The sequence below is a fragment of the Miniopterus natalensis genome, chromosome 17, assembly GCF_054644295.1.
Source record: "Miniopterus natalensis isolate mMinNat1 chromosome 17, mMinNat1.hap1, whole genome shotgun sequence".
NCBI lineage: Eukaryota > Metazoa > Chordata > Mammalia > Chiroptera > Miniopteridae > Miniopterus > Miniopterus natalensis.
This window is the reverse complement of record NC_142097.1, coordinates 14,202,900-14,219,586: the sequence shown is the minus strand read 5'-3', so window position 1 is coordinate 14,219,586 and position 16,687 is coordinate 14,202,900. Positions and strand designations below refer to the sequence as shown.

General features: G+C 54.5%; 1 protein-coding gene across 1 annotated transcript in view; it reads right to left on the bottom strand.

The window, feature by feature from the left end:
- The window catches only part of RTN4RL1 (reticulon 4 receptor like 1), a 65,745-nt gene extending 49,206 nt beyond the window's left edge, over positions 1–16,539 (bottom strand). The window contains exon 1 of the mRNA XM_087825971.1: positions 16,399–16,539. Within this exon, the coding sequence (XP_087682097.1) occupies positions 16,399–16,411 (13 nt within the window). The 5' untranslated portion in view covers positions 16,412–16,539. The remainder of the gene's footprint in view (positions 1–16,398) is intronic.
- Positions 16,540–16,687: the final 148 nt, after the last annotated feature.

The window sequence follows — 16,687 nt, the reverse complement described above, 5'->3', positions numbered from 1 at the left end:
CGGGTGCCTTGACCAGCTCTTCCTGCAGCCAGAGGGGACCCTGGAGTCCCTTTTATGGGGCACACCGCAACTCCTACCATCCACACTCACACGGAACAAGCGCTGTGGGGGGCAGAGGGCAGGAGAGACGCCCATCCCCGCTGGTGTACACACAGTGCGGGCGCCAGCCTCCCCAGTCCCCGCTCAAGGGCACACCATGACCCACCTCACACGTGCACACACGGGGTGACTACTCTCCAGGGATCCCGTTACATGGGTGTACACTCACCCTACAGAGCTGCTCACATCACAGTTTACACATGGAGATACCCACACAGTGCCCACCCTGACCCCATCTCTACATATATATGTGTACATGTGACCACATACATACATACACCAACTAAGAAGCAGCTTCCCTATCCCTACACAAGCATGTGTATATGCTGGTGCACATGAATTCGCACACAAAGAACACCCATCCCCACCCCTGTACCTGTTGGTGTACACACACAGAGCTGACAATTCCCTCATCCCATCCTTGCACACATACACACACACATGCACTGGTGTCCACCCCTACCCCACCCCATACACGTGTTCCCCTACACACACACACACACACACACACACACACACACACACACGCGCGCGCGCGCTTGCGCACTGACTACAGGCGGCTGGGGAAGAGCTGCAGCCTCCAGCCCTGCTCCTATTTAAAGAGAAGCATTGCTGGAACAGGAACAAAAGCAAAGCCAGCTATAAATAGCCACCTCCCTCCCCGCTTTTCCCGCCCTCCGGCCCTCATGGCCTTGCCTCTCCTCTCCTGCCTGCCTCGGGCCCAGAGCAGCCAGGGCAGACTTGTCCCCAGGGGCAAGCAGCAGGGCCCTTAAAGCCATGTGGCCAAGCACTGACCACTGGGACAGGCAGTCACTCTGGGCCTGGGTGGGTGCAGGGGCACAGGGCCAGCCACCTGCAGCCAGCTCTGCATGCATGTGCCCAGCTCAGAGGGAGGGGGGCCCACTTAGGCTAGGGCTGCTGCTTCAGCAGAACCGCAGAGGCTGGTAGCTGCAGGGGGAGGGGGAAGGTGGATCTGCCAAGCAGCAGCCAGGACTGCCCCCCGGTGCTCCCTGCCCAGTCAGGCCAACCCTTCCCTGGGTTGGCTCCCGGTTTGGTTCCTGGGTCCAGGGTCAGGGATATTGGGTGCCCTGTCAGAAGCCACACGGGGTGGGTGACAGGAAGTGAGGGAGAGGATACAAATCCTACTGTGAGTTCTAGTTCTGTCACCTACTGGTCCACCCGCCTAACCACATCATCCAGCCCGGGTTCAAGCCCCTCTTTACGGCGTGTTGGGAATGCTGCATGAAAAACAGGTGTGCCTGGCGGGCCCCTGGGAACTGTGGAGGGCCATCGGATGGCAGATTACAGACTGCCCTGTGTGTCTGAGAACTGGGTAAAAATAACAATTCCATTTATTTTGTATTTACCATGTGCTAGGCACTGGACTATCCTTAGCTGATTTGGTCCTCTGTGAAGTTGATACTGTTTATATTCCCATTTTACAAATGGAGAAACTGAGGTTCACATGCTTACCCCCAAGGTCACACAGGCCCCTAAAGCACAAAGCCAGGTTGCAAAGCCAAGCCCAGACTGAGACCAAGGCCCTCCTCCTACCTCTTGTACTGAGAGAGACTGGGGGCCCCTGGTTCTCAGGTTCGCCCCTCCTCAGGGGCCAGTGGAGGGCTGGGCTCCGCTGCCTCCCCAGGCTAGCCCTGGACTGGAACTGGATGGGCTGCAGGGAGGGAGCCCGCTGGTCCTCCACTCCTGAGGCCCCCACCAGGGACTTGCTGAACCAGCCCACCCCCACCCACCCCTGTCCCTAGCTCCCCCAGGGGCTTCTCTTCACCAACACTGGAGAAGGGGAAGGGAGGGGTGAGGGGAGAGCTTAGGCAGACCTACTTTCAAGGCTTTAATCCTTTTTGCTTAAAGGATTTTTTTTTTGCTTGGGGAAGACTTGGTCTGATCAGAGGAGAGACGCAGGGAGCTGACAAGCTGCGGACGATGGGGGGGTAAGGAGAAAGAAATACATATTTATTACCCTCAATTATTAAAAAATAGATAGTACTGGATCTTAGGTCCTGGCAGACACTGCAGCAGCTTGTGTGCAAGGACTCATTTCTTTTCTTTCCCTTTCTCTCTTTAAAAATTATTTTATTTTTTTTATTAATTCTGTTGAGATTGTCATGTGGCTAGCTTGTTAGCAAAGGACACCCTGGCCAGTTCCCAGAGGGGTGGAAGGGTTGGGCACGAGAGGTGAGCAGAGTCTACTGCCAGGGAGCCTCCATACCCCAGGCACAAGGGGGGCCTGGACCCCATCTCAGAGGTGGAGAGGGGGTGGGGCAGGAAGGATCCATGCCCCCTTTTTGGGGCTGCACAGTCTAAGGCTGTGGCAGGCCTGTATACCAGCGCTATCTCCCTCACCCCCTCTCAGGACAAACCCTCCCCCAGTGACAGCCCTTCCCCGTGTCGCTGCTCTTTTCAAGGGAGTGGTGAGAGTGAAACTGATCCTGCTTCCTCTGTAGAGGAGGTGACACCTCTCACCCTAGACTTCTAAGGGCTTCGCCCAGTGGCACTGCCAGCTCCTTGGATAAACCCTTCTCCTCCCAGGATTATATCAGTCTGCTGAAAAGGGGGCACGTTGTCAGCTTATGCAAAGATAGGAGGCATCCTGCAAGGGTCCTGAGGCCCACTGAGGCCCAATCTGACAGGCAGGCAGGTGACACCCCCAGCCTCTTCTGTTATGGACCTTAGAACAAATAGAGGGATCTACAATAAAGAAAAAGGCCAGGGAGGCAAGGCCACTGGGAAGAGGACCATGACATTCATTTTGGTACTTGAGGTCTCCAAAGAGCCTGGCACACAGTAGGCCTGGGCACATGGCTGTTGAAGAACAGAAAAGAATGAAAACAGAATAACAGCCACGCCTCACTGAGGCCTTGCTGTGTGCCAGGAAGGCACTTTATAGCCATTTTATCACAAATCTTAGAACCCCAAGAGGGAGGTGGCATAAGTCCCACTTCTCAGATGACCAAACCGAGGCCCAAAGAATTAAAAGCATTTGCCTGAAGTCAGGCAGATGGTAAGTGGCAGTGCAGAGCACGGATTCGCGCCTGTCTGGCTCCACAACCCTTGCTTTCTGCTCCTTGACTCCATATATGGAGGCAGCAGGAAAACTGAGCAGACTAGAAATAAGTGCAAAAAGAAGAAGGCAAGAAGCGGTGTCCCTTTCCCGGGCCAAAAGCCTAAGGCACAGGGCTGGGGCTGGGTTTTGCTTTCTGCTCAGGAAGACCCTGTTGAGAAGGAAGAGGCGGCTGCGAGGAGGTCAGGGTTGTGGGCCTGCAGTTCGTGGAGACGCACCAGTTTTATGGGGAGGCCTTCAACCTCATCTCACTTTTCTAAGCTAATGAAAACCACTTGGGATTCTCTCCACAGCTCTCCCTGCTCTGCCTTAGGAGACCTCCCCCTGGCCCTCGGTGGAGGGGGCCGAGAGTTCAGGACAGAGTCAGTCCTTCCCAGAGAGCTCCCTCCATTTGAGGTGACCTGGCCCTGCTGGTCCTGAGACTCCTGCCCGTAGCCAGGGCTGCCTCGTGTCAGTCTGACCATTCACATGGACTCCGTCCTGGACACAGAGAGCAAACCCTCAAAGGGCGGTCGCTTCTGGCCCGCAGGAAGGTGGTGCAGGAAGATGGCGCAGGAAGTCGCCACAGCACTGCTACTGCTGACGGCAGTATTCGCTGAGCTCCTACTCTGGGTCACAAGAACTTTATCAGCATCATCTCATTTAGTCCCCACAACCCTACAAGACAGGTACTCTTATTAGCACCATTTTACAGATGGGGGTACCTCAAGTTCAGAGAAATAAGGTCATTCTCAGGACTTGAACCTGGGTCCAGCCAGATCCTGCACACTGACCACCCCATTCGGAGGTGCAATGCCTGGCCACTGAGCCCTGGAATATTTCCCTACAAGACACTCTCCCTTTGTGAGAGAAAGCCTCCACCAAGCGAGAACAGCCACTAACATAGCCTAAGAGGCCACCAACGTAGGCCCTGCTGGGGTAGAGCTACAGGGAGAAGCTGGGAGGGGGTTCTGGACAGGTAAGAGGCACGTTAACAATGTTATCAGTCAGTGCATCTTGGACATTCTATGGAACACATCGGCCAGCATCACCTAATGCTGTGTGATACTGGGCAAACCACCATAGCTCTCTGGGCTTCGGTTTTCTCAGCTGAGCTATTAGGTCCCTTCTAGCACCAAAGAGCCTATGCATTTGTCAGAAATCACACAAATCCTGTTCCAAATCAGAAGTGGGGGGCACGTTCTTTCTCATACTCCATGCTCAAGAATTTTGGGTGCCACAAGCCACTCCAACCGCAACGAAGACTAATGCCTCCCCGCTGCTGCACCCACAGCCTGTTTCACTGGAGATCCAGGCCATGTTCCCAGCTTCAAAACACAAGCACATGCACGACACTCCAAAAGCTTCAGATCTGTCTGGCTGCTGCTTGGGGTAGTGTCAGGGGCATCACTGACCTCCCACAATGGCTTCCACCCACCCTGCTCCCTATGAAGGCCTTGACACCTCACCTTCCTCTCCTTCCCCTGCCCAGGAGCCCACACAGTACGTGGGCCAAGGAGTGCACACGGGTGTTGTCGATGGTATATTTCCTGACTGCAAAAACCTCGAAACAGCTTCTGTGTACAATCCAAGGGGACTGGCAGTGACACTATAGACATTTTGTAGCCATTAAAACAGGTTTAGAATTACCAACCTCAAAGGCCTTTGAGATATCCTGTTAATTCAACGAGACACAGCACATTTGCATGAACATAGGTGAGTAGTGTAGAAGACAGGATGCACCAATGTCCTGAGGGATGCGCTTTCCACTCCCTGGGCTGTGGGATTATAGCAGTTTTGGCAGCTGTGGTTTCCAGTGTTTTCTGCCGTGTGTGTGCATTATTTGAGAAGTTCCAAAAATTTACTCTGGGAGAAAAGGCTGATGTATAAATGAGGCAGTGGGTGAAAGAGACAAGACCATATGTAGAACTGAGCTCTATGTTTCATACTTTGGGGTAAAAGGGAGAGGCTTCTGGGAATTGATCTCTGTCCTTGGACTCAGGCTGCAGCCTGGGCCACAGTAACAGCCAAGGAGGAGAGGTGTGTGACCCCAACAGGAAGGGGAATCCCCAGACGGACCACTCCTTCCCCATTCCCATCACTGCTGCTGCTTTGGTCTGTGCTTTGGCTCCTCCCCCTGGCCAAGTGGCTGATGAACTTGGGGCTGACCCCCAGCTCTGGTCCTCTCAGAAGGAACCAGAACTGTGGGCTACACCTCAGAATACCTGCCCTGCCCACAGTCGAGGTCCCAGAGGCAGATAGGTATTGTATCAAGCACACTCCTGCCCCAGGGCCTTTGTATACATTCCTTCTGTCTGGAGAGCTCTTCCCAAGCCAAAGCAGAGAGCTTCTGATGGCTGCAGAGAGCCTGTCCTCTCTTCACTTAAGCCTGTTCAAATGTCACCTTATCAGCCCCAGTGATTAGAGCATCAACCCTCGGACTGAAGGGTCCCAGGTTCGATTCTGGCCAAGGGTGTGTGCGGGAGGCAAACAATTAGTGTGTCTCTCTCACATCGATGTTTCTCTGTCTCTCTCCTTTCCACTCTCTCTCTGAAAAACAATGGAAAAAATATCAAGTAAAGATTAAAAAAAGAATGTCACCTTATCAGAAAGACTTCCCAACCAGTCTCTAAAATAACAGCTCTCTGGTCACCCTCTGTTCCTTCATTAACCCTCTGTTCATTTTCACCTAAATGCCTCCCCCACCTGACAGAATACAGTCATCCATCATCTATTCTCCCCCCTAGGATGGAAGCTCCAGAAGAACAGGGGGCTTGGTTTTCATTCATTGCTTCATCCTCAGCGCCAAGCCGGCAGTAGGCAGGCACTCAATAGCAGGTCAGTGTTTGTCAGATAAAGGGAGCCCTCCCATGCCTCTTTGGCTGCCAGGATAAAAGGCGGCCAGCTCATCCACGGGGAGATAATCCATAGGTGACCGTGATCTATAACAGGTCGGACATGGAAAAGCATAGCTGGCTCAACTGGTGTCTCCCTTCTGGGAAATAAGGCTGGAAATACCAAGAATGTGGAGCAATTAGCAGTGGGAGGAGGGGGCGAAAGGCCACCCTCAAGAGCAAGCATCCCTGGTGGCCACACTGGGCCTTGTGCAACATGGAAAGTCCTGGGTGCAGACAGCGCGGCAGAAGCGGGCACAGCTGGGTTGGGCGGAAGGAGAGGCCATGAGAGGGACCCCAGAGAGGCTGCCACTTCCTAGAGTCATTCCCTATTCTGGAGGTTTCTGGAGTCCAGGTCACACATCTCCTTGCAACACCTCCCCCCCTCCCCCATTTTCCAACAGGTTTCATCTCTGCAATCCGATTAGTCCATTAAGGCAGAAATACCAGCCCACCAGGGGCAGTGGGCAATTATAGGAAGAGCATAACCTCCGCTACTTCACGGCAGCCCCAGGCCAATCGCCACCCCATAGATTAGGTGGTAAACTTTCCCCTTTGGCTGGTACTTTCTCCTGAGTGTGGCCCTGTGAACTGCCCTGGCCTCTCTCCCTCTGCTCAGAGATTGGATTTCAACCGCAGGCCAGAGCAACAACCAGGGAGCCCTCCCTACGAGGAGAGGAAGCAGTTCAAAGTAACAAGTCATTTTCACAGATGGGAGAGAAGGCAAAGGGGCAGAGTCTTCTCACCCCGGGCACCACCTGAGCTCAGCTTTGCCTGGCAATTTTATTTCCTGTGTTCAGGCCAGCCTCATTTAAACATTTCAGATCTCTGAAGCCCAGAGTGTCCGCCAGAGGTTTTCATTTGCCATGGAATCAATAGTGCAAATTTTGTTCCATAAAAATCTGCCAAGTACAACCCTAAACTTTTCTGAGTGAGAGTCCTATTTCTTTTCCCAACATAGCTCCTGCCCCACGGGGCATCCTCTGTGGTCCGGTTGGCCAGTCTTTTTGTGCCTGCTAGCTTCCTCCGGCCACAGCCACAAGAAACAGAGCAGGGCTAGGATTCCAGGCAGCAGATGAGCTGTGTGGCCTCTCTGAGCCTCAGTGTCCTCATCTGTAACTTGGGGCTAATAAGACACTCCTTTTCTGCTTTTAATGAGTCGTTGCACAGGGAAAACTGTAAGACTCCTTTCTGCATTCTCCTCACTAAAAAAAACAACACAAAGCAACTGTTTCCTGCTGGTCCCTGGCACTAAGTTTTTTGTTTTTGTTTTTCTTTTTTAAGCCCTAAATAATCATGATTTAATTTCTCTTACTGTTACAGAACAATTTAAAAATTAGGTTTTGGTAGTAAGTTTCTTGGGTTCCAACTAAATGCACAATCACCAGATCAACATTTCTAATCAACTCATAAAGAGATGACATTAGTTACTGATTCAACCCCGTCTACTCAGTGTCTACATTACATGCTACATTTTACTTTGTGGAGGATGCTGTTTTAGTTGAGTCTTGGTAAGAAAAACAGAGAACACACTCACATTGAGTAATTTGATGAGTACATAATAAAGGTGAGGCCAGGTGGTAGGGAAACCAGGGCTGAGGGAGGGGAAGGAGCGCTCGCTGAACCTGGAGCTGGAGCGGCTGAGATTTGCTGGGAGGAGATGGATAGCAGATGCTGAGGGCCTGCCCGTATCCCTTGCTTTCACCATTTCAGCACACACCAGCCTGACTTCCAACTGCCAAAACCTGCATTTCTTTGCCTGAGGGCTTTCTCTAGCAGCAGAGAGCCTTTGCTCACTCACAAAGCAGGCCAAAAGTGCCTGGGAATTAATCCCCCCACAGGCACAGGACTCAGCCACTGCTGGGTGGGAGTTGTGTATAAATACCCACCCCCTCCCCTTGAGGTGAGCTAACTTTGAGACGTATGTTCTAGACTGTGTCCCAAAGTTCCCAATGGGATGAAGCTCTGGTTGCCCACAGTGGCAATCTGCAGGACAAGCACCCATTATTGGGTTCTTCCCTTCTCTGGCTCACTTCCCCACTCCCCTGCTGGCATTTCCGAGGATGCCTCCCAAATAAAAGACTGGACCTCAGATCCTTGTCGCAGGCTGTACGTCTGGGAGAAACTTGGGGTGATAGTGGAGGGGCATGGGGAGCCATGGTGACTCACCATTGGTTGAATGCAACTGCAAGTGAGAGGGCGTGGGAGCCCATTGCTGAAGTCAGACGGCCAACCTCCTGGGACACACAGCACTGGAAGGATGGCAAGAGGTGGTGAAGCCGGCACAGAGGCTGAGCAGCAGCAGCCACAGAAGTAAGAGGAAGACCAGGGAGCTACGAGCAGGCAAGCCGAGGGGCAATGTGGCCAACAGAGTCAAATGCCACCAGAAGGTCAGGTGAGACAAGGAAAATGTCTAGTAAGGTCAGCATCAAGCCAGAGCGGTGACAGTGGAGTGATGGAGGAGATGGCCAGAAGTCCGGGCTGAGGACTGAGGAAGGGGAGGGCAAGGAGACTCCAAGTATGGACAGTTTCTGCCAGACAGCTGAATGGGCACAACGTATTCAAAAGGAGAGAAGGGAGCCACCTACCCCCGCTGCAGGAGGGAGCTCCAACTCAGGCCCTGGGGACAGTGCAGTGTCTTCCTTGTCAGCACCCAACATACCTCACACTTAGTGGCCTTCCCGGGTGCACTGTCTTGCTAAGAGGGGCCACAGGGGAGGCTGCTGGGGTGGCAGGGAAGCCAACTCTGCACTTATCTGTCTCATACTCTGGGCTCTGACACTGGATATCATTTGAAGAAACTCTTCTGCTGAAAAACATTTGGAAAACCATTAATCTTGTCCTATTACAGATGGGGAAACTGAGGCCCAACGAGGCAGAAACATGCCCAGGATCTAGTGAGTCAGCCAGAGAGATGGAATCTAACCCAGCCCCAGGACTCCAAGCCTGGTGTTCTTTCCACAATGCCAGAGTCCCCAGGAAGAAAAAGGCCATGGCCAGGCTAAAGCCAGTGTGGCACAGGGCTGCTGTTAGAGGCACAGCCTGGCTGCCAGTGAAGAGAGACAGACAGGAGAGTAAACAGCACACAGTGTGATGCCTGCAGCACATGCCAACGAGAGAGGCGGCCAGTGGTGACGAGCTGCCCGCGGCACAGGAGCAGAGCTGCTTTCACCCAGCCTCGGGCTGCCCGGGCTGCCCCACACCGGCCACAGGGCGACCTACCCGGGCCCTGCCTCCCCCAAGGGTAGCCGGCCTCAGCCTCACAGACCACTACGCCACAGGCTCCTTCCTTCTCCCAGCCTGCTCAGACAAGCCCATGAATAGAACATTAAAGGTAAAACCTTCTAAAAGAAAAGGCAGCTCCCTGGTAGGAGTCGCCCCACTAAATGTCAAATGCAGAGCAAGGCTTCCTGCCTTGTGTGTTTCTCACTAATGGAGGCACCTTAGCCTCCGTTCCCTCATCATCCAATCGCCCTATAAATAAATCATCGTAAGAAGAATGCCAATTTCCCCCCTAGGGCCTCATGAATCTCTCCATAGAAGCGTATGTAAAGGCCCCTTCACTGTGTGTTGGCTCAGGTGCCCAGAGAGAGAGATGGCAAACTCTGCTAGGTCAGTTTTAGAGGCAGAAGCAAACTTTCACACCATCTCAGTGGGCTAAGAGTTGAGAGCTCAGCTTTTATCCTGACCTGAGGAAGACTTTTGCTCAATTTCCTGCAGACCCACCCCAACCATGGTGCTACTGCCCTCTGGAATCAACCCAGGAAGCTGCCAACAGGCCCCATATCCCAGGCCTGCAGTGGTCCGTCTTGGAGCAGATATGTAATGAGTCATGTCCACCCGCCCCTGCACGGAGGAACCACACATCCCTCAACAAGCTTTGTTCACATGTGGCACACACAGTGCTAGCCTGCCCCTTCCTGGGGGCCCCTCACTGAATGGCTCACCAGCCCATCCATGGCACCAGCACCATGCTGGATCCAGGGGATGAGTGCCAACGTGCGCTTCACGGCCAGCAGGCCAGAAGCGTGCACTTGGGTGCTCCACTCTGCAATGGCAGATCTCTGGCACGCACACTTCCAGAGGGAGCCCGTTGTGAGCTTACTAGGTGTATTTCTACATGCGCGTGCGCACACACACACACACACACACGCACACACACACACACACACACAGTGCTGTGCCAATCCTCTTGCTGTGCCAGCACTGAATCAGATAGCAGGGGCTGTTTGCAGTTTCGGATCCCAACTTGGCTGGTTGATTAGCACCCACCATGTCTGTTTGATGAGACACCCACCTCACTGTGGTGGAGGGGGCTCCTCGCTCAGAGGTGGGGTCTACTTTTCTACACCCCGAGATCAGCTAGACTCTTCCCCCTTACCTCATCTTTCTTTTCCAAACCACAGGAAGAAATGGCCTCTCTGGAACCCAACTGTGGCCAGAAGGGGGCAGGAGTCCTTTCTGGAGTACAGCTCTCAGCTCTGCAATTACTATCCCATTAACAGGCCGGGGCTGGGCCAAGGGGAAGCCCCCCGGAGTGACAAGCACTCCAGAGGAGGGGGAGGAGCAGGTAGAGGTGGGGGGGGGGCCTACCTCATCCAGCCTCCAGCTGCCACCCACCTGGGCTGGAGTGTTCTGGGGCTGTTGATCCCCAGACAACCACCAACCAGTCTGGAATACATGGCTGTTAGCAAATCCACCAGGTCAGGCCGGAATGGGAAGCTAAGAAGAGCAACATATGGGGAGGGCCCAGTCTCCAGATAAACCATGGCCAGGCCTTTCTCAAGGGCATGAAAGCAGACAGACTGGTTGGTGCTGGCCCACTGTCCCATCTCTGTCTGCAATAAAGAAACCGGAGCAGGAGACAGCAGGTGATGGGTGTGTCTGCCCAGACATAAAGGGACGCAGAGTAAAAGAGATACCTGAGACAGTGACTCAGAGTCCCAGAAGTGCCAGGTCCCAGCCAGAGACACTCCTGGAGGGAAACCAGGAGAGGAGTGCATGGGAACTACCAGGGAGCTCTGTAACAAGATACAAATGATTCAGCAGTGCCCCACACCCGCAAAACAAATGTCACATAAATCAAGGCAGATGGGCATGTGAAACAGTAGAGCTTAGAGGCTGAGAGCGCAAGGGAAAGAGTGTGGTAGCAGACAGATCTGGGATTACATTCTGAGTCAATGAGGTGCTAGCTGAGTGACCCAGAGCAGGGGGCTTCATCTGTCTGTGCCTTAGTTTCCTTATCTGTATAGCAGGGACAAGCACAGACTGATCTTGAAGGGTAACTGTGGAGATGACACAAGATAAGGCGTAAAGTACACTTAACTTGGCCCGTCAGTAATCATAAGCAGTTATTGTCGGCATGTGGGCGGGGACTGTCATAAGCGGATCCAAGGCAGGTCAATAAGAAGAGTCCAGTCCCTGCTGCCCCTGTGTCCAGCTAGCATCCATACCTCCTCCCAGCAGGCTCGGCCAGGCAGGCTCCGTAAGTCCCAAGGTGGCTTTGCCTCGCTCTAGTGATGGACACCAAGTCAGCTGTGCCTCCTCTCCCTGGTCAATGACATCTAAGGAGGTCTGTGCTCCTAGGCCCCCTAGCCAGCTCCAAGGAGCCCTCACCCTGAGTTCCCCACCTCACTCCTCTAACTTCTCCCCAGGGTGGTCTGGCCAGCACACCCTGAAGAAAGGGCTGCTTCCGGCACTTGTGCGGAGGTCCTGCCTTCTGCTGTCCCTGGAGGCTCTGTTCCTGTTTCGCCAGCTATTTTGCTTCCTCGGCCATCTGTTCCCTCCCTGTCATCTCCTCTCTGCTTTAACCTTAACCACTACTTTGCTGCAGATGGTACCAAACAGAGCCGTTCTTGACATCCTTCAGGATGTCTGCCTCCTCCTCATTCCAGCCAGTGAACTTCTGCTCTGTCCCCTTTCAGGCTGCCCCTGACTCCAAAGCTTCGAGTTGGAGTCACCCCACAAGCCTCCCTCCTTGGTCCCATCTGCTGTCAATCTGCCATAGGCCTGAGGGCAAACACCTACCCTTTCCCTTGCCTTTTCCCTTTCCTAACAAGACTTCCTGTTTTCAAACTTGTCCAAGAACCTCTCCTGGCATCAAGTCCACTGTCTGCTCCAGGTATCTGCCTGGTCTCCATACACAGAGCCGTTTAATCTTCCAGAGGGCTCAGGGTTAGCAGCCTGAGACAGAGACCAGAAACCCTGGGGTTCATTCCTGTAGAGGGGGGAACCAGTGTACCCATGCTGGGAATCTGGGTCCTGAACAGTTTCTATGTAGAAAATGGGCCCGTGAACTGCAGTGAGGTGTTGGCATGACAGGAACCGAACTGAAACACACTTTCTACATTGTCTGAGCTCACAAATGGAACACTGCCCTGCTTTCCTTTATTCTGGTGACTGGTAAGAAAACGCATGCATGGACTTTAGTTAGCAACTCTGCCTCTCCTTTCCCTTGAGGTGCCCTGTTGCTCCCCCAAAATTCCTCCTCTTGGCTTCTCTTTTCTGGCATAAGGACCAGGAGCTCTGAGGGAGGAAGCAGCCCAGAAACTCCCAATTAAAGAAGCTGTTTTGGTGACATTGGTTTCACTAGGCTGCATCCTTTGAGTGGGACAGAATTGGTCTGGGAAGACTGAAATTCCACTTCTGCACCTGGATTTGGGCTAAGAAGCCTCATATCTCAACCCTCTCAAGCAGGGTTCTTGTGTGTCCCCTCTACACTTCCTCTGCTGCAGAAAGAAGTGTGTCTTGGCTGCCTCTGAAACACTCCTCTCTTCCCCTCTCCACTAGGACTAAAGTGGGCCGTATAACCAATGGCTCCAAGAGATGAAGCCTGTTCACACATGATCACATGGAGATGCTCTGATCATCTAAGGAACCTCTGGATTCAAATCAACCAAGCATCTGACAACCCCATGGTCCCATCCTCCCTGTGCCTTCCCTTCTTCCCACAAAGGAGACCCAATCTAGCCACTGGGCCAGCCCATCTGGCTATGGAAGCCAAAAGGACAGAATGAATCTTACTGGGTTGCAGGACTTAATCTAGCTCTTGCTGAATTATTCAGGGATGACGTTAACTTATAAATGAGTGTGTTTGACTGATTTTGTGGTTGATGTACAGATAAATTCTAATGAAAGACAGCTACAAGATTTTAAATTATTAATTAGACTGCCACTTAACAAAGCCTATTTGGCACTCTATTTCCTTGCTTAACAAGACAAAAACTTTAAGGTTCTGTATTAGCCCAGAGGCTGTTGATTTGCATTCTGTTTTTATAGCTCCAAAAATGAAAACCATAGATTCTAACCTTAAGCAGAGCACTTCTGGCTAAGCAAAATCCCTAGCAGGCTGCCCTTCTCTCCTGGATGGTACTGGGTGGCTCGGGGCCTCACTTGCTCTGCCCGCCTCTCATCTCTGACCAGAGGTTTGCTTTTTATATCCCTGGTTCTACCAGGGTAGGTCAGGATATGGGAAAGCTGGCAGGGCAGCTGCAGAAGCCTTCAGCTAGCAGCACTGTCAGCAGCAAGATCCACTGAGCACTCAGGGCTGTTCTGGTTCACCGAGGTAGGGCTGTGCCCAGTAGAATCGTTCATTAAGAGAGGCAAGGCAGCACCCCCTAAAATGCCCTGCCAGGAGACAGCACCCCGCTCACTGTCAGAGAGATAACTTGCGTGGTCCAATAACTCCTCTCACCTTCCTCCTCCTCTGAGGCTTCAGACCTCTGAGCCTCCTAACTCCACAAAGCACCCCATTATCAAGACCATGAGCCCTACGCTTTGCAGAAAGGTAAGGTTTTCGTCCCTTCTCCTCTTGCCCCAGGACCTAGGGAAGACTACTTTTGTTGTTTGTTTTTTTGTGTGTGTGCACGTGTGTGTGTGTTTTTATCTTTCAAACCCTTTTCCAAATCATAATTGAACTATGAAACTCCTCAGGGCCAGGACTCCATGCGGGGCTCTCCAGCAGATAGGCAGGGAAACTGCAACCCACCCTATAACATTTTTTATTGAAGCCTTTAGGAACAATTCCAGAAGCAGAAACTTCAATGGCCACCTCCCTTGACATTAGCCTCAAGCACATCTTTGGCTCTGGCACATACCTAGTACCCACACAGAAAATCTGAGTGTCCCGCAAGTGTGTAAAACAGACAAGTTCTAGGGATCAGGTCTGGGGCCAAGGGAGAAAATTGCCCAGGAAAGAACCAAACTAAAAGTCCTTTGTCCACACAATGTCCCAGCAGCAGGCTCCAGGCCACAGAACAGTGTCTTCTCTCCTCTATTTCCCTCAGACCAATCCAGGTGGAAACCTCTTTGTTGGTAGATTTCCCATCGACCAAGTGGTACAGGAAAGGAAAAACAGGTCTAGCAGGAAACACACAGGGACTGCCAAGCCTCCAGGGCCACCTCTTGAGCAGGGTATGAGCCTCCCCCAGGGATCCGCCCCCAGAATGCACTGGGCTCCTCCCAGTTGGGGCCTCTGGTTAGCAAAGAGGGGAGAGAAAGGCTCCTGGAGGCTGCTCACGCTTTCCTAGGCACCTAAACCATTCTAAACAAAGAGTGTGGGCTGCTTCATGGCTTGTTTCTAACTGCAAACTGCCAAAACACAAAAGGCCAAAAGGAAAATGGGATGTGAAGTCCTCTCTACTGTCTCCATCCCAGACCTGCAGCCAGACAGGGTGGCCTCTTAAAACTGCCTGGGAAGCCTTCCCCTCTGGGGCACATTTACATGCTCCAGGCCCAGGCTTCTCAGATCTGGGCCTGTGCTCAACTCTGGAAAAAAGCACTCTCTCTGCGCAGAGGCACTGGGGCCAGCACACTGGTTGCTGAAAGGACACTTCATTCCTTTCTGCAGGGACAAGGAACTGGGGTGTACCAGTGAAGTGGTTTCTCCGACCAGCCAAGGAGACTTTTCCCACACCACAGTGGAAGACACTGCGCCGACCCACGTGGAGGGCACAAGTCACACACAAGTTTGTGAGTAATGACATGTCAGGGTGACCCGGGGTCCTGGGTCGGCCTGAGCGAGTGGGGACCAGCACACAGCCTTTACCGCTCCCAGCGAGGGCACGGTTTCTTGACCCACCTGTCCGACCCGCTTATGGGGTCTCTTTCATCACCCCCACCTCCGCTCCTCTCCGCCCGCCTTGGGGCTTCGCTTCCCAGGCCTCCGCCACCTCCCCCTGCCCGTTTTCTCCTACTCCATCCTACTGTGAGGTCAGAATCCCGTGCTTACGACACCTCGGTCTGTTGCCATGGAAACAAGGGCGGATTAAGGCTGGAGCGCGGAGCGCAGGGATCAGGCCCCTCCGCTACCTGGGCTCGCGCCTCAGCCGCTTCCCGCAGGACCCGGACTGTCCGCCGCAGGCGCCGCCGCTAGTCCGCTGCCCGGCGCGGGCCAGGGACCGGGGTGTGGGGGGCGGGTACCGGCGGGGTGCCGCAGCCCACCCGGACTTGGGAGACGAGAGGAGCTGACGCAGAGGTCGGGGCAGCGGGTGGTGGGGCCCGCGGACTCTCGGTTTGGTCACCTGCCCTCCCTGGGCCCCGGGGACCGCTCCCCGCGCGGCCGCCACGTGGGGGCGCGGCGGAACTTCCCCAGCGCCGGCGCCAACTTCGCCGCGCCAGGCAATGAGCGAGTCTGCCAGAGGGTCGCGGAGAGGCGGTCACAGGGCCAGACCTCCAGCTGAGCCCGGCACAGCGCGCGCACGCAGCCGGCACAGCCTCCGCCTTCGCATCCCTCGGCTCCAGGCGCAGGGAAAGTTTAAGGAACCGGACACTGGGCGCTAGCTATCCCTCTCGAGCGCTGGGTGCCCGGAGCCGGCCCCTGAAGACCAAAGCCGGGCTGCAGGCAAAGTGCCCGCCTCCGGGCCCCACCTGGGAAGCTAGGGCGCGCAGTGAGCGCCTGGGCTGCGCGGGCACTGACCGAAGGCTGCACTGGAGCGCGGGCTGGACCCGGGCCCAACAAAGCGGCAGAAGCCGGCGACGTGTGCCCGCGCAGGGGACGGAGCCTGCAAGTGCAAAACTTTGTAATGGCAAAGCAAAGGTCCCAGGAGGCCAGCTCCCCTTCTATCATGGACAGCTCACCATGGTCTCGAAATGACCTCGCCGAGCCTGATCCCTAGGCCTGGTCGCTTGATCCATGGGGTAAATCCTGTGTCTCCCAACGGGCCACGGACCCGGGCTGAGCTCCAGCAACAACCCCTCCGCGGTGCGTACCGGCAAAGCCCGCCAGCTCGCCAGGGGCTCCTTCCCGGGCCGGAGCCGCGGCTCCAGGCAGCTTTCGGGCAGCTCCCAGGCTCGCTGCTCTGCCCCGTGCGCATCCAACTCCAACTTGCCCCTGCGGCTCCAACTCACCTTTGCGAAGCATGTTGGCCGCGGGGCCGCCACTCCGAGGTCGGCCTAGACGCGCTCCCTCCGGGGTCCGGATTCAAATGCTTGGGCGCTGGCTGCAGCTAATCCGAGCGCGTCGAGGCGGGGGCAAGCCGGGGATCCGCTTGTGCCCGGCGGCCCGGCCCCGCAGGGGCATGGTGAGCCCGAACCCCGCGCAGAGGGCACCGGAGCCCACCAGCAACCGCGGCGCTGACCGGCAGCCCCGCGCGCTCGCTCAGCCCCGGGACAAGCAGCTTGCTCCGCGAAGCCGGCG